The 17309-nt window shown below is 54.1% G+C and overlaps 2 protein-coding genes across 13 annotated transcripts in view; both read right to left on the reverse strand.

The window, feature by feature from the left end:
- The window catches only part of SLC6A12 (solute carrier family 6 member 12), a 31095-nt gene extending 26759 nt beyond the window's left edge, over window positions 1-4336 (reverse strand). Inside the window, exons 1-2 of one of the 2 annotated variants that reach the window (XM_077871533.1) lie at window positions 3902-4336; window positions 131-555 (exon numbers count right to left, since the gene is read on the reverse strand). The gene's annotated coding sequence lies outside the window, so the exon portion shown is untranslated. Of the gene's footprint in view, window positions 1-130 lie in introns of both variants that reach the window. The other variant, XM_077871535.1, reaches the window with a different exon arrangement.
- A 935-nt stretch (window positions 4337-5271) lies between these two features.
- The window catches only part of SLC6A13 (solute carrier family 6 member 13), a 36142-nt gene continuing 24104 nt past the window's right edge, over window positions 5272-17309 (reverse strand). For 9 of the 11 annotated variants that reach the window (XM_077871540.1, XM_077871545.1, XM_077871549.1 and 6 more), the window contains 8 exons: window positions 12058-12161; window positions 11034-11158; window positions 8719-8831; window positions 8249-8386; window positions 7366-7468; window positions 6792-6892; window positions 5722-5892; window positions 5272-5418 (listed from right to left, as the gene is read on the reverse strand). In XM_077871540.1, coding sequence (XP_077727666.1) covers window positions 5296-5418; window positions 5722-5892; window positions 6792-6892; window positions 7366-7468; window positions 8249-8386; window positions 8719-8831; window positions 11034-11158; window positions 12058-12161 — 978 coding nt within the window. In that variant the 3' untranslated portion in view covers window positions 5272-5295. Of the gene's footprint in view, window positions 5419-5721; window positions 5893-6245; window positions 6381-6791; window positions 6893-7365; window positions 7469-8248; window positions 8387-8718; window positions 8832-11033; window positions 11159-12057; window positions 12162-17309 lie in introns of those variants that run through there. The other 2 variants (XR_013364469.1, XM_077871544.1) reach the window with 2 other exon arrangements.

Consider the following 17309-nt stretch of genomic DNA (forward strand, 5'->3'; position numbering starts at 1 on the left):
GCTGCCAGCCCTCCCGGTGAGTGCTGTCCCCAGACGACCCCTCCAGACCCTCCAAACCAGCTCAGACTCACATGTGACTTCATCCCTCTCCGTTTGTCCCTCCCGCCTTCCCCCTTTTCCCCCTTCTCACCGTGCCCCTATGGTCTGCCCCTCCAGTCTGGCTCCTTTGGAGGGAAGAGGAGGATGTATGGGGCAGGGTGCAGCCTCTCTCCCCAGAGCAGTAGGATGGGAGCCACCAACCCCCCAGGCTGGGAACTGAGAAACTCAGGAGGGGAGTTGGCCTCACCAACGAGGGCTCGGGAGGAGGGTGAATCACCAGCTGGACTTTTCCACCAAGTACCTGCCCTCTGTGGTTTCAAGGCAAGGCTCTGGACCTTCACAACTACCAACCACCCTGTGCCTTGGGATTTTCCTAGAGAAAGTGCCCAGAGCAAACCTCAAGGAGCCTATCTAGAAAGGATACAAGTTTACCGTCAGACAGACCTACATTTGAACCCCTCCTCTGTTTGACCGTCCACATCCACTGGGCAAGGCTCTGAGCCTCAGTTTTCCTATCTGTAAAAGGAACAAAACAATACCTATACCTACTTTTCACTGTTAAAGACAATATAGTAAATTGCTTAGGATATTGTAGGTGCTTAAGCGGGGCGGGCTGTGGGGGGGCTGGTCACTGGTGTTTGCTGTGTGTCCTCTGACAGCAGAGGCTGGGATGGTGTGGTGTCTGGTCCCAGGCAGCGATAATTATGCTCCAGTGACCTCTCAGGACTCGAGGCACATAACTGGGACTTGTCTGATGGCTGGGCAGCCATCAGTGGTGAATGGATATTAATTGAGTAAATGTGTGTGCCCCCTGCTATGTGCCCAGTGAGCATGTCCAAGACAGGGTCTCATCATTGGTCCCACACGTGCTCCTGTGGTGCTGGGGACAGGACAGTCCCTGCTCACTCTTTCAGGACAGTCAGTGCCTCTGTGGAGGCAATGAAGGTGCTTTCTTCAGCCCCAGGTGGTGTGGAGAGGGGGGAAGTCGTGGGGTGAGAGGGAAATTCCCCTTCGCAGGAGCTTCCCCTCTGTACTTGAGAACTTCCCAGCAGGGCTGGGGTGTGAGGGGAGAGCCTCTGTCTGTACTTTTCCATCAAGCAGGCCCAGGCAGTGGCTCACAGGCCCCTCTCAGCATCTCTTGTGGGCTTCCCCAGCCAGAGGAAGCCAGGGCGGGTTTCGGCTCTCAGACTCCATGCTCCGTGGCGCCCGAAGGCGGGCAGCAGGTCGGCTCTGGCAGACCCACGTGCTGCGGTTACCCCTGTGCTCATCTGTCCCTGCGTGCTGGGTCCTCCAGGTGGCAGCCACAGGGCTTAGTGTGCAGGGGACACCACAGTCCACAAGGGACAGAACAGCAGCGGCAGCTATTCCAGAACAAGATGCCCAGCCTCTCCATGAAGGGGAGCGAGAAGAAAGAGAATCAGACTAGGCAGAGGGTACATTTCCGGACCCATTCATTCATTCAAAAATTTTATTTCATGCCTACAATGTGTCAGGCTTTCCATCAGGACCTGGGCTTGCACATGGGTCCCCACCTGCAGTCCTGCCGCCTCTCCTTCGCCTTGTAGGGGAACAGCTGCCTCGTTTGCCCTGGATTCCTTCTAACTTGGAGCCCCACCTTTGTTCAAGCCCACCCAGGCCCCCACAGCTTCCTACCCCCAGCAGGCATTCAGACCAATTGCTAAACTCCAGAAGGCCAGAGATCCCCATCCTTCCAAAAGGTAGGAATCCCTAAATTACCTGGAAAGCCTACCTAAGACTGTTTCTACACTGCGAAGGGCCTGACGACAAGATGGGATATGGTTAAGTGACTCAGTTATCTTACTGCAGTGAGACCCCAGAGCCCCATAAAATATTCTCCTCACCACATTCATTTAAGTCCATGCATGCTTTTAGAGAGCTTGGCATGGAACCTACTTCCTGAGCATCCAACTCTTGTTCTACTGTATTGTTTCCCAGACTAGAAATATCTACAGGGTGGGGAACACACGTTTCCTAATTCTTTGTCTCTACCTCCAGCATTTTGTACAGTGCTGGCACTTGATGTTTGTTGCATGGATGGAAGGATGGATGGAACTTGAGGGAAAAAGTTGATCCCAGCTTTCCATTTTCTGAAAAGGCACTGTTCTCCCAGAACCAGGGGATAGATTAGGACTTGGGGGAGGCAGATCCTCAGATTCTTGGACAATACTGCTGGCGCTAAGCAGGACCCTGGGGCCACAGGATGCAGAGTTATTCTGGGGCAACCTCTCCCTTGGCTCCTCCAGAAATGCCTCACTCAATGAACATAGCCTTTTTTCTGGGCCCAATGCAGCTTGCTGCCGGGGGCTAAGGAGGCCAGCAGACTGCAAAGATGTCTCTAACCTCTTCCCGGGCTTTTGTGTTTAATTGACAGCCCAATGTGGTGGGGCTGGAGCCGTGGGAAAGAAGCTGGATTTGCTTGAACATGTCCCCATGGCAGCTCTTCCTACACCCTCCGCTGGACTCCAACAACACACTGATCTAGGTCTTACTATTTCAGTTTTATAGAGGAGAAAATGAAGGTTCAGAAAGGTGAACTTGCCCAAGGTCACATAACTAGGAAGTAAGAGGGCTCAGACCCCAGCCAGGACTGCAAGCCTCTGTAAAGGATCCTACTTGGCTGACAGTGGTATGTCTTGAGTTTGTGCACATTTATTTAAGGATAAAGAGGGACTGTGTGCCTGTGTGCACATGGATGGATGTGAGGCAGGTGCAAGGTGTGAGGTATGTGATCCAAGGCTCCAAGGAAGCCTGATGGACTCAGTGCCTCATCGGTCACTTCCCTGTCTGCAAGGCCTCTGCTTGCAGCTCCGGTGAGCTGTGCCACTTCTCTCCATCCAGCCATCACTTGCCCAGGTGCCCTTGTGCCTGCCTTTTGTTTTTGTTTTTGTTTTTAAAGGTTTATTTATTTGAGAGAGGGAGAGAAGGGGGAGGGGCAGAGGGAGAGGGACAGAAAGCCTCAAGCAGACCCCACACTGAGCACCAAGCCAGACACAGTGGAACTCGATCCCAGGACCCGAGCTGAAACCAAGAGTCGGAAGCTGAACCAACCAAGCCACCAAGCCAACCTAATGCCTGCCTTTCTTTTCTAACAGTTGGGGCTTCTAGACAAGAAGGGTCCCCTTCCTTTTGTGTCTTCTTCCTCAAAGAACTGTGAGATCCAGGATCTGCCCTTCCAGGCAAAGAAAGCAAATGGGACAGACAGTAAGCCCTCCCCCACTATCCCCACTAAAGCCAAGTCCAGGTATTCCTGCCCCTGTTCCCAGACCCCGACGCTGACAAGCAGCTTTGCTCTCGTATCTTTGCCTGTCAGCCCCCTGGGTTATTAGAGCAGATACCCCTCATCCATCCCCCCAGCTGGTTTAATGACCTCACACTGCTTGGCACTGAGGAACCAAAAGGGATCTCACATCCATGACCTCATTTGAGCCCTACAACAAGATTGTGTGTACGTGGGCGCACAGTAGTCCCTCCAAAAATGCAAAGACCTGAATTGCATGTGACTTCCACAAAGACAGAGTTAGAAACAGGCCAGGGCGGGATGCCTCATCTCCTGAGGCTCAGGCCAGCGGATCCTTTTCACTCTATATTACTGGATCTCCTAACTAGGATTCAAATCACTATTACTGAACTGCAGGCAGGCATCCCTTCCCAGGCCTTACAAGTATTTGCAACTGTGCTCAGATGGATGGCTGGAGAGACAGCAGGCACACCCTCCGAAGGGCCTTCCCAGCCCACCCCACCTAAACCAGCAGCTTCCTACCCAGACCCAGTTACTCCTTCTCAGAGCACTTTGCTTTTCCTCCCTTTCGTTGGCCACAATTTGCTATTGAAGAGGTCGTACCTATTTTTGTACTGTCGTGTCTATTTCGTATCTATTTTGCATGCTTCGGGAGCACAGCACAGCACCACATAGTAGGTGTTCTGGAAATACGGTCAGTTGGATGAAGATGCCAGGTCTCCCTAGCGGATCTGTTTTTTCCCGCCTTACGACTGTACTTGAGCCTGGCACACTTCGGGAATGCCCCGCCAGGCAGTCCAGGAAGAAGCAGCCAATGCCAATGAGCAGGAGGGTCTCCACCACTAACCTTACTAAATTCCCCAAACAGCAACAAAAAATCAAAAGCTGAAGACTGGCGAGGATCCCAGTGCGCTCTCCCCTCACTGGCCGCTCCCCAGGCAGCCCCGGGAAGCCCCTCCCGCCTGAACACAGGCGGGTCACAGGCAGCCGCAGCCGCCACGCGTCCAGGGAGAAACGCGGCCGCGTGTGTTCAGGCGCAAACACACCGCACGCGCACCCGCACCCGCACGCGCACCCGCACCCGCACGCACGCGAGGTAAGGGTGCCGCTCCTCCACGCGGGCTGCGGACACACCTGTGGGGCCCGGCCCGGCCCGGCCCGGCCTCCCGGGGTACGACAGGCTCGGCCCTCCCACCGCACCCTCTGCGCGGCCGGGCCCGAGCCGCCCCGCACCGCTTGGGCCTGTTCGCCCCCTGGCGGCCACGCCTGGCGGTGCCGCCTCCGGCGTCTGTCCCGGGCGGGGGAGCGGCGGTCCTGGGGCGGGGTCCCCCTGCTGGCGCAGCGGGGTAGTGCTCGTCCCGCCGCCCCCCGGCCGCCGTGCCCCGGGCCTGTCCCGTCGCCCTGGCGCGGGCTCCGCGTCCGCAGGCGGGGTCTGGAGGGAGGCGGGAGGCGGGAGGCGGGAGGCGGGAGGGGGATGTGGGCGGAAAGAAGCCCAAGCACACCTTCCCTTCCTTCCTCGGGCGGGCGCCGGGTCCGGCCCGTCCCTCCCGCCGTCGCCGGCTCGCGGCTCGCTCCCGGGCCAAGGGGCAGCAGGGACAGGGTGCGCCGGTCCTCTCCGGAGCGAGTGCGTGGGGGCGGAGGGTCTCCGCGGGGCCCCCTGCTCGGCACCGCGGTCCCCTCGGCTCACTGCCCAGGGGAGCTCAGCCAGGGAAGGGGAGACGCGGGGCGGGCGGGTGGAGGGCGCGGAGGCACGGCCCCGAGGCGAGGGCGCAGACACCAGGCGGGGCCCCCGTCGTGGCAGGAACGTGCGTTTAATGGGGTGAAGGGCGAGAAGCACAGGGCCGAGCCCACCCGCCAGCCCCGCGCGGCCCCAGGCCGGCCTCAGAGCGGCGGAGGGGCCCGCCCACCCACCCCGCGGAGGCCCACCCGCGCCGCCCGCCCCCCAGCCCCGCCGCCGGCCTCCCTCCCTCCCCCCCTCCCCCCGCGGGCGTCCGGCCCTAGCAGCGCGACTCTAGCTCTGCGGGAATGAGAAGCGATGTCCTGGGCGTGGCAGGGGCAGAGGGCTCTGCTCCGCTCCATCCGGGCAGGTCCTCCGCCGGGCACCGGAGCTGGCGAATTCTCTGCAAGGGAAGGGGAGGCGGCTGTCATGAGCTGGGGTCGCACGGCTGCCGGCTTCCCCCTTCCCCCATCGCCCGGGTCTGCCTGCAGCGCCCGCCACACCCCCACCCGCCCACGCGGAGCCCACCCGCTCCTCACCACCCGGGCTCACGTCGTGGGCAGCAGCGTCTGTCCCTCCCCAGGGCCTCGCCGAGCTCAGTGGCACTCTCTCCTACCCCAGTGAGGCAGGCGTCCGTCTGTCCTCCTGGGGCCCCACACCAGCCAGTGGCTTGGGCTCCCGCCCTCCCTCCCCACCAGCCCCCTACCTCTTTGAGGGAGCCCTTGAGGGTGCCGAGTTTATAGAAGCTCCAGGCGGGAATGCAGACCATGGAGGACAGAGCCAGGAACCAGCCCAGGGCATCGCCCCACCACGGGTACGTGTACTTCTTGTTGTAGGTCAGCGGGGTGTACTTGATCAGGGAGAAGAGGAAGGTGGCCTGAGGAGGAGAGTAGAAGAGGAAGGGGCTGGGAGAGCAGGGCCCTTGTGCCCCCTGGGGGAGCTGGCAGAGACCTGTCACCCTGCGAGCCCCACCTGGCCTCCAGGCCCATTTGGATCAGTCAACCCCTAACCCCTAACCCCCATCCACATCCTGCTCCAAATCCACACTCCCAGTAGAACTTCCCTGGGCACCTCTGCACATGGCTGCTGGTGTTTCCCAGTGCTTAAGGCTCCAGGCCCATGGGGGGGAGGGGGTGCTGCGAGGACCTCAAGGGCAGAGGTTGTGCCTCCTTCCCCCTGGGCCTCACTTATGCCCTGCGTACAGTGGGTGCTTGGAGGAATTGCTGACACCTGAGATAAAGCCCCAGGAGGCAGCACTTAGTGGTATGTGGCTCAGACTCGAGCCAGGCCACTGGGCTTGAATCCCAGCTCACTGGCACTTTCTCACTCAGGTAAATTGCTTCCCGTCTCTGGCTTCAACTTCATCTGTAAAATGAATACAATGGTAATTCTTACTTCATGGGGCTTTTGCGCAGATTAAATGGGTTAAAATGTGCAAAGCACCTTATGCCTGGCACAAAGTGAGCCCTCTTAGTGGCGTTATTACTATCACTGTGATTAGTAGTATTATGAGCAGCCCAATGCACTTAGGTTGTGGCCCTGCCTGTGACATTTGACTCACATTGTGGTGTTAGTCAAACCATCCGGCAGCTCTGGACCTCAATTTAACCTTCTGTGGATTGGAAAGGAAGAATCTACCTTGCCAATCATTTTCTAGAATCCACCAGATTTTCAATCCCCGTGGGAGGCATCCCTTCTATGGCTAATAGCCTGGCTGGCCTCCTACCACCACCATCTCTCTTTGCCTTTGTGTAGCTTTATTGAAGGTTATCTTACTGTGCAGACAGCTGGGGTGAGGAACAGCCAGCAATATTTGATAAGAGGCCATGGCCTGTACCCAATCATGTCTTCAATGTTGTTGTAGAAGCGCCCGGCTCCTACCATGAAGAAGAGAAGGAAGGAACAGGGAGAAAGGACATTCTTTAGCATCCAAGGCATGGGCAGGATGGGCTAGGATCAATAAACAGAAGACACCATGGTAGTCTTTCAAATCATTGCTGGGAGAATCTCTTCCCTGGGATTCACAGGCATATGCAGCAGTGGGCAGAACTCGGCTTAGGCAAAGATAAGGACTTTCTGATCATAAAGTCATTAAGGGCTGAAGAGGTTTGGATAGGACAGGATATGGGCCCCCTTGGGGTGGTTAGGGTGCGGCCATCACCAGGAGGGTGACAAAGCAATCTCTGGAGGGCATTTCCAGTGGTAGCAGTTTCGGATTCTTGAGATTTTTGAGGTTGAGTAGGGAAGGAGTCTCAGGAAAAGGTGGGAAAGAGCAGCGGATGACTCTTTTCTCAGGGCCCTGAGATGGTGGAGAGCACTGGGGTTAGGACCTGGGGGAAGAGTCACTCACCATAAACCCAAGCCACACAGAGGGACTCAAAGATGGCCACAAACAGGAGGCACATGCCACTGGCTGCATAGTAGTCAAAGAGCTGAAATACGTACATACCGCCCTGCCCGGGGAAGAGGGCAAAAACAGAACTGTACCCAGAGGAAACAGACATACTGTCCCCCATAACCCCCGGCCTCACACCCTCAAACACAGAGCAGACCTGGTGAGGATCAGAGGAGACGGATATTAAAACAGAATATAGTTTGTAAGGTCTGCAAGGCACTAAGCAGATATGAGACAGTAATTTTTTTTTTATTTTCAGCAGGAAGATAGATGAAACAGACAGCTATTGTTAGCTTATCCCTGAGAACATTTAGAGATTGACCCAGAAGCCTAAGACAAAGTATGTACTTCTTGGCAGAGGATCAGGATAAGGGCCGTCATCAGGACTGTGAAGCTGACAAACTCCAGCTCCTTCCTTCTCCCTCGGGACAAAACACAGAAGAGCACCCATCCCCAGGGCTCCCGCTCTCCCTTTGAAGTTCGTCCCCAGAACTTGGCTCAGTTGCCTGGTACATCATAGGAACTTGCCGGAGAGGCCATTTTTCCTAATCCAGGGCTTCCAGACCATCTTTTTCATACCTCTTAGCTGACCGTGGAGCCAAATCACCCCTCAGCCACACCCAAAGGTAGGTGGTTAATGTCCAAGGGCCAGAGGAAGGCCTCACCTACTCTATGCTTCCTATGGCCTGGAAAGGAAGGAGTCCCAGAGCCCTGAAGCCTAGAAGGCCAGCCCCAAGGCCTGAATCCATTGCACCTGCTCCACCTGCTCCATAGGACCCTGCCACCTTGGCCTCTCCTCCTCACCCAATCCCCACCTTCAAGCTTCCCGGGCCCTCACCTCTGTAAGCATGACCAGCCCGACAAAGAAGGAGGTGACAGACACGCCAAGAATGAGGAGCTCCCTCCGGTTCTTCTTGCGGAATATGTGGGGGTACATGTCCACCAGCGCTGTCACCAGGCTTTCTACGCACACAAACTGGATGAGAGGGCAAAAGAATTGGAGAGAAAGAGAGATCCCAAAATATGCTGCTGCATCAGCCAGCTCTGACTTCTTGCTCCGAGGCTTAGCCCGGCCCTGTCCCTGTCTCAAGTCCCCAGGGTCGTCCTTGCGTGCTTAGGTCTGGACCTACCCCTCAGAGCTCTTCTTAGCCCCTAGAAGGGCATCCACTTGTGAGATCTGCGCAGTCCCCATGTGCCTTAAGGGCCCTTGGGGCATCAGGCTCAGCCTCCTGTCCACTGCTCCGCCCCCACCCCCAGCCCGCACACAGCCACTTATCTCCCAGGCTCTGCATGACAGCTTCTTGATACCTGGCTGTCCAGTCCCAGGAGGACGACCATGAAGAAGAAGCAGCAGGCCCAGAGAGGAGAGAAGGGCAGCATCACCACGGCCCGGGGGTAGGCAATGAAAGCAAGGCCGGGGCCTACAGCAAGGAGCAGAAGAACATGGCCCAGTACCTGGGCTGGCTCCAGGCCCTGTGTGATCCCAAGGCTTCCCAGTATGGGTCATGGAATCACAGGAGCCAGAGGAAACCTCACCCCAAAGTTACCATCATCACCCCCAACCTCCCCCAGGAGAAGCCACTCGAACCTCCACCTGGTCCCCAAATCTCCAAGGCACGCCCACTGTGTTTTCACTGGCAGGAACAGAACCTAGAGGCTGCGGGTATAAGGGGCTTTGGAAGATGGAAAGGATGCATATCATCTGCATTTCTGCAAGCTCTATCCTCAGGGCTCACTCTCAGGACCTATTGCCCCAAACCAGAGGTTTCAAACTGGTACATTTGTGCAGCTGACTCAGCATCAAATGAGCGCACGTAGGGCTTGATGAGACCCACCGCCATCATGACCCCACCAAGGCAATCACTGTGTTCCTTCTATAAGGAAAATACTTCCAAAGAAAATACCTCCAAGATTAGATTGAACCACTCTGCCACCTCTGTGCCCAGAGCCTTTTTTGTCACCCTACAATTTCAGAATACCGTTGGCACACGTCCTCTCAGACAAATTAATGTTCCTCTCAGCTGGCTCAAGTGACAGGAACAGATTCACATGCCAGCACCTGGGTCCATCCACTGGAAACTTCCTTTGAGAAACAGAGTATGACCGTGCAACCTTGGATGATCCTTTACCTCTTCCAACCGCACTTGGCACACTGGTGGAATGGGTACCCCCCACCATACCAGTCCCTGCCTCAGAGCTTCCCACCACATGATGCAGGCAAAACGCTTCACACAGTGCCTGGCGTATACCAAACGTTTAATAAAAGTGAAATGCTATCATTTTTAATAAGGATCAGTGATGTCAGTTCCCACTGCTTGGCACTCTGTGAAACAGGGTGTGCTTGGGAAGGCGAGGATAACACTGTCTTGATGCAGAGTGCAAGAGGGTGGTCCTCAAGAGTAGGGGAAGGGCAAGCGGCATTTACAGCTTACCCAGGTAGGGGACTGATTCTTGGTTTTATTTAAAAGCAACACAGAGGATGCCTGGGTAGCTCAGTGGGTTGAGCCTCAGGCTCTTGATGTTGGCTCAATGCATGATCTCCGGGTCCTGCTGTGCGGGGGAGTCTGCTTCTCCCTCTCCCTCTACCTCTTTCTCCCTCTGCCCCTCTCCCTGCCCTTGCTCTGTCTCTCTCTCTCTCTCTCAAATAAATAGATAAAATCTTTTTTAAAAATAGAAATAAAGGGACTCCTGGGTGGCTCAGCAGCTGAGTTTCGCTCAGGATGTGATCCCAAGTCTGGGGATCACATCCCACATCAGGCTTCCTGCATGGAGCCTGCTTCTCCCTCTGCCTATGTCTCTGCCTCTCTCTCTGTGTCTCTCATGAATAAGTAAATAAAATCTTTTTAAAAATAGAAATAAAAATAAAAGCAACAACAGGGGCACCTGGGTGGCTCAGTCAGTTAAGCAACCAACCCTTGATTTCAGCTCAGGTCATAATCTCAGGGTCCTGGGATCCAGCCCCGCATCAGCATGGAGTCTGCTTGAGATGCTCTCTCCCTTTCCCTCTGTCTTCTGTTCCTCCCCCTGCTCATGCTCTCTCTCCCTCTTTCTCTCCCCCTAAAATAAATAAATAAATCTCTAAAAAAGTAATAAAAAAATAAAAGCGACAACACTGAATGGTGTAAAGGAGGAAACTATGTGCCAACATAGACTTATCCTTTACGTTTTAAAGTGAGCAAAACAAGGCAAAGCACAGAACAGTGCATATAGTATATTATCAATTGGGTTTTTTAAAAGGGGAGTAAGAAATAGAAATAGTAATATGTGCTCTGTAGTATGAATGTTCATGTAAGTGTGTATATGTGTGTATCTGCACTATTTTTTTCATGGATGCCTAAAGTGTTTCTGGAAGGAGAAACATGAACCTGGTCACATGGCTTGCCTCTAGGGCAAGGGAGTGGAGGCCAGGTGTGGGAAATGCTCACTCTATACACCTCCACCCTTTGAAGCTGGAGTTAGTGTCGATGGACTCCCCCAGACCTTCCCAGGACATGTCCTCTCAAAGGTGACCGTGGTTCACCCCTAGTGTAGGTGACAATAGAAACGCATCTGGATCCCATTTGGCGAAGCTTCAAGCACAAGTCACAGAACCCACTCCTCACACCCGGCCCCACAACACTCACCAGACTCAGCCACCTCAGAGATGGGCACCCCCTGCTCCTGAGACATGAAGCCCAGGACAGAGAAGATGGCAAATCCGGCCACGAAGCTGGTACCGCTGTTGAGGAAGCAGAGGGCGATGCAGTCCCTATGGGACGGGCGGGGAGGCAGAGACAGGCCCGGTCAGCAAGAGGATGCTGACAGGAAGGCCCAGAGTGCTGCCCCTCAGACAGACAGACACTGGCCCCAGCCCTTCACACAGGCCAGAGGGGGGCTGCCCGGAAGGATTAAGATGAACATGCAAGGGGCTGGTTCTGTACCCACCCCCACTCCGTTAGCTCAGACTTGGAGTCAGTCAAAGTAGTCATAAAAGAATAAGGGCTCTAAGGAGCTAAAATATTCATGTAAAAATTATAAACTGCCACACAGCCTCCCCTCCCCACCATGTTGCCAGCATACCTCTTGGGCCACTACCACTTAGACACAATTCATTAGGCATGCTAATATAGAGGGTATGACAATCCCAAGCCACAAATAATTCTCATCCCCCAAATTTGATTTTGAAAGGCAATATGTGATATTTTTTAGCTAAAATTGAATTTGGCTGAGATGCTCTGATATGAACCGAGTAGGCTGGAGGGAACCCTGGAATGGGGAACATGAGATGGGGAGCAGTGAGGTAAAAATAGGTAAGGGTTCAGTGTTGGCTGGGGCAAAGGTACAAAGCAGGCCAGGCGGAGGTTCCTCTGCATGGCATGATGAATTACTTCTCAGGCCTGAGCCCACTAGCCTCTTGTTAGTCAGAGGGCTGGGCCCACGCTGTGGCTTCCCAGCCAACCACAACCATTCCAGCCTTTGGAAGCACTCCCTCTGCCCATGCTGCACTCAGCTCCTTTCAGCAACTGGTGGCCCTGGGGCATAGGAAAGTAGGGTGAAGATGGGGCAGAGGGGGCAAATCTGTGACCCTCCAAAGCAGCCCTGATCTAGCATGGAGGGGGGCAGGGGAGAGAAGTGGGTTGGCAGCCCAGGCCCTACTCAGCCAATCACCTGTAGCAGTTGTTGTGGTATTTGTTGTAGCTGCCCAGGGCAGTCAGGCACCCTAGGCAGATGGCGAAGGAAAAGAAGATCTGGGTGCCTGCGTCCATCCACACCTACACAGGGAAAAGGCAAGAATGCTGCACCCCAGGAAAGCCTGGCTGTCCATGCTCCATGGGAGCACACAGCCCCGTGGCCGAGCCAGGCACTGACTAGCAATGACGAGAACCCTCCTCCCAGCCTGCCACCCTGCTATCCCAGTGGGTCCTTGGATGGCATATCTCGGGCATTGTGGGATGGCGTGGGCATCAGGCACCGGGAGAGGCCTGAAGGACCTGTGGTAGAGGAGCCTGGGAGGGAGCTCTAGGTCTAAGCCAGGTCAGACACCAACTTTCTGCAACAGAAATAAGGCCCTGGTTCTGCCTCCACTTTTTCCCTTCCTGGGCCCTCCTCGCAGTGTGACCAGTGTGACCAGTGTGACCAGTTTAGAAGGAATGCCAGGAGAGGATCTCTAGAGCTGGGTGTCCTACATATTGGTGCTGTAGCAAGAAAGATCGTTTTGCCCCCTCGCACCTCAAAATCTGCTGTCTGGAAAACAGGAAGAGTAATCCTCAGCTCACAAGGCCAAGAGGCTGAACGGAATGCATCTGTGAAGGCCTTTGTACTCCTTGGGGGGAAGAGCTCTGCAGCTAAACCTGGGCCACAGCTAGGACCATTATTGTCTCAGCTGGCCGAGCCGGCCCAGGCGTGTTATGATTTAGATTTCACAGCTACAATAACATCCCAGAGAGAGAGCACATCAAGGAGAACAGGACGAGGCAACCCTGCAGATCTGTGGGAGGTGTGGTCCCCGGGCCACAGACCCTCTCCAGGCACCTCCTGTCTTCAGGGGACGTGAACCCCACAAGGGCTCTGAGCTAAGCTACGGGCGCAGAAAACACCAGGCAGGTGGCCTAACCTCTCTGGGTTCCCCATTTCTTGTCTTTGCTGAGCCCTGCTCAGCTTTCCTTCAATTAGCATCAAGCTCCCAATGCCCACATCCACCAAAGCCTCAGCTTCTGCTCATCCAAAGCTCCTCAGTCCCTGGCCTGCCTCTCTCTGCTTCCCCGACCATCTTCCTGGCTCCCTAACCATCGCCCCCACCCTCCGACCTCCCTTGCTGTCTTGTCACACAGGCCTCTGCCAAAGTGCCCATTGGCCCCAGCGTTGGTGGTGGGTCTCAGGGACTCATTGCAAGCCCCAGTTGAGATACTGGATCTCTAGGACTTAAGAAAAACTCAGCAATCTGCATTCTTTTCAGAGCTTCCCGAATGATCCTAATATCAGCCAGATGTAGGAATCAACTGCCCCCCCAGGCCCTGAGAACTGGTGCCAGGGACCCACTCAGGGCACTCACTCCTCTCATTAAGTCCATTTCTTTGGGAAGTGGGGCAGAGTGGGAAAGACAATGAAGAGAAGGGGAGACCATCTCTAGCCTTCTGTTCTTCTGCTCACTGTGAACCCCATCCCCAAGCTATGCTGCAAGGCAGGAATGGCCACCAGAGAAAAGACATCAGCAGCAAGAAGCACAATGGAAGATCCAGAAGGGGCCAGGGCTAACAGGAACAGTGCGCAAAGATGGAAATACCAGGAAACCCTTTTTAAACCTGTGGGAAAATTATCATGGGGAAAGGAGAGGTGGTTTCAGGGTTTATATCAGAAGCTGAAGAAGGAAAGTGCAGGAATACAAGGAAAGAACCTGAGGCCCAGAAAGCTGCAGGGGGGTGCTTATGAAATCCCGTGTGAGGCCATGGACATTTGAGCGGGTGCCTGGGGTAATCTGTTGGCTCCTTCAAGATGTCCCAAAGATTTTCGTCTAAAACTGTCCCATGGAGACTGTGAGGAGTCACCTAGGGTAAAGTCAGTGACCGCAGGTCCCCCTGTTCTGTTTCATTCCTGCTCACTCCACAGCTTCCTGGCAGGGCCCTTCAGCCAGGAGCTCTGAGTTTGTGAAGAAAGAGGCCTGACCCAGGCCCAGAGACGGACAGCTGGGAGACACCCCTATCCGCCTGGGGGGCTCGTAGCCACCAGCCCAGGGATCTCTCCCCAACAGGCCATCCAGGAGATGGCCCAGGAGCCTGCCCAGCCTCACATCTTGGAGGTTTGCTTCCCGGGTCTGGCAGTGCCTAGGCTGTGGACTGACCCACGAGTTGCCAGGGAAACTATCCGATGCTCTCAGACATCCTGCGGCTGCCCACACGCAGGCAGGGGCCACAGATCCCATGGTGATGAAGTTTCACAAACTTGGACTTGGGAAGCAAAAATAAGAAAAACTGTGACTTGGCAGTTCACCCTAACTGCCCCCCGCCCCCTGCCCTGAGGGGGACAGACTAAGACTGGGTTGGGGGCAGAGGTTAATGAGAACAGAGGAGAATGCAGCAGGAGGGCCAAGGGTTCAGAGGGTGAGGGTCAGGGCCGGAGCCTCTGATAAAACCACCTCCTGGGGAGCTTGGCAAGGGACCCCCAGGCCCCTGCCCCCACCCCACTCTTGGCACAGCTGTGGCCTGACAAGCCTGCTGGGATGGAGAGAGGAATGGGGTCAGAGGAAGGGCTTCAAGAACAAGCAGAGCAAGCTGTTCTGTTCCCCACCACAGGCAACCTACTCCCTGACCATGCCAGCAGCCCTGGTCTCTAAAACAAAATCCCAATGTGTCTTTGGCTGTGACAAACGACTGTTCAAGAATAAAACAAGCATGAAAAACACCTGGTGGAGTGTGGGCAGAAAAAGAGGTCTTTGGGGGAGTAGAGGAAGGCAGAGACCTCTAGAAGATCCAGGAAAGGTGTTTTCAACTTTGAGTTTGATCTCAAGGATGATTATATTTACTGTTTTTAGGAAGGCAAGGGTGAGTAATGGAAAAAGCCTTGGCTTTGGAGTCACACTGAATTGGATTCAACTCTTAACTCTATTATAATCACTAGCTGTGTGATCTTGGGCAAATCACTTCACCTCTCTGAACCTCACTTTTCTCATCAGAAAAATGGGTATAATAACAAATAAAAATAATATATATGTGAAACACCTAACACATACTAAATATTAGTTCCCTGTCCCACCTCTTGGAATAATAAAAAGCAGCCCTTATATATCTCTCAAATTCATACTCTGTAGAAAATGTGTATCATGGTCATCAAGACAGCAGACTCCTAAAGACTACGTGGGATAAAACCCAAGCTCCTCCACATGCTAGTTTTGTGGATCTGGGGCAAATCTCGTAAGTGTCCTAAGCTCGAGTCTCTTCGTCTGCAAGATGAAGCTATAGGGAGCTCCTGCGGCTGTGCGGAGACTGCCCGGTGTTGTGCACTCAGTCAAGTGCCCAGCACACAGTGAGCGCATAATAGGTACGTTAACTCTTGTTGCTGTTTGTTGTTATTGTTACTTTTGAAAGGCAACTCACCTTTCAGTGATGTTCAGTGATAATGGGTCCCACAGATGCCAAAATAAAAAGACCCGTTCTAATCAATGTTCCAACTGCCACCCGAAACAAACCCTTCATGAGAAGCGCTTAACATAGAGCTTTCAAAGGTACTGCAAGGGCTTTTTGGACACCCTACCCCCAGCCAGCTGCTCTATCCCTCTACTGAACAAAGGCAAGCAGAACAAAGGACCAGGAAAGGGAAAGAAACAAGCTCCCAGGAGAGTCCTGAGTCTCCAGGGACCCCTCTCAAGTGGGAAAGAGACAAGCCCCAGGGGACAGTCAGTGGCCTGCCTGAGCACAGCAAGACTGACAGAAAGGGAGGAGGGAGCCAGATAAATCCAGCATTGTCTCTGCCTGCCTTCCAGCTTCCAGACTGAGAGCTTGGCAGAGAGAGATGTCTTTGGTCTTTGTGCTGGCTAGCAGGAATTTTGCACCTTTCTCAAAGTACCAGGCAAATGCCAGCTGGAATTCTCACACTTCCTAGGGAGTGCCAACTACATTCAATTAGGGCTCTGGTAGGAGCGTCACACCTGCAGGCTGCTGCTCTGTTCACCGACAACAAAGGCCTAGCTGCAGCCTGAGACCAAGACCCAGTGGCCAAGAAGGCTTCTGGGAAGCCCAGACCAAGCTCTGCTCATGAAACCTCTCCCTCGTCACTTCAGAGGACTTGGAAGACACATGCTCCCTGCATAACCTACAGCTGGCTGGAGTTGGAAGGTGGTATCCTGGAGAGCAGATGAAAAGAGGTTTTATTCCCTGCAGTAACCTGGACATGGAATCGTGGCCTTGGTAACGCTTGGAGTTGAAGGCTATCTGGTCTATCTTCTTCATGTTTGCTGGATGCTTCATCTAACCACCACTACACCTAGAACAGACCTGTCCCATAATAGATATTCAGTAAGATTTTTGCTGAATGAATGCGCTTTGAGAAAAACAAAGATGAGCAGATGGGGACTTTTCCTTCAAGAAATCATAAAGTCTCATAAATGGGACTTGTCCTCATTCAGACCCAGCTTCCAGTTGCAGATGTGAGGATGAAAAATTTGTGAAGCTCTCCAGGCCTCCATTTCCTATAGAATGAGGATACCTCACTGATCTGCTATGAGGATTAGCTGTAATGCTTCGTGTAACAATAACAAGGCCATCGTTAGCACTCTCAATAGTTGTTGACTATAAATAGCTGATCAGGACAAACAAGGCATTGATCACAGAAGCCCTAAATCCCTTCCAGAAATACCAGATTTCTCTTTCAGGCTGCCTGCCTGTCTCCCTGCCCAAACAGGGCTCCTCCTTCCCAGCCTGACCTCTAAACAAAGGCAGACTGTAGCTGGCCTCTGGTTCACACCTCTGTGGCTCTAGGACAACAGTGAAGCCCTCCTGCACAGGAGATCCAAGCCAGCCTCTACCCGCTGGCCTCCAAAGCTGTCCACCACAACCTCCTGCTTGCTACAGACTCTCTACCACAATACTCTGGTTCCAGAGAAGTCAAAGGGCTTATGAGCCACACAAAATAAAAGTACACTTTGTTTGGCCAGCTCCTTACTTGCTCTGTGACCTTGGGCCTTGTTTGCTAGATGACCTCGGGGCTCCTCCTAGCTTCAACAAGTACAGTTCTACGGTTTGCTCCAAAGCCTGACTACAGTCCCTGTGCCCTAGGTGGAGAAGAGGCAGCCGCAATCTGCACCTCCACTGTATCTAAGAAACGGGGGAGGGAACCGTAAGCCCGCATCCCACCAGGTCCTCACTCAGGGCAGCAGAACATAACTCTGCCAGGGGGACTGGGAGACGTGAGAAAAATTCAGCTGCTGG

This window comes from Canis aureus, chromosome 25, assembly GCF_053574225.1.
Source record: "Canis aureus isolate CA01 chromosome 25, VMU_Caureus_v.1.0, whole genome shotgun sequence".
Lineage (NCBI taxonomy): Eukaryota > Metazoa > Chordata > Mammalia > Carnivora > Canidae > Canis > Canis aureus.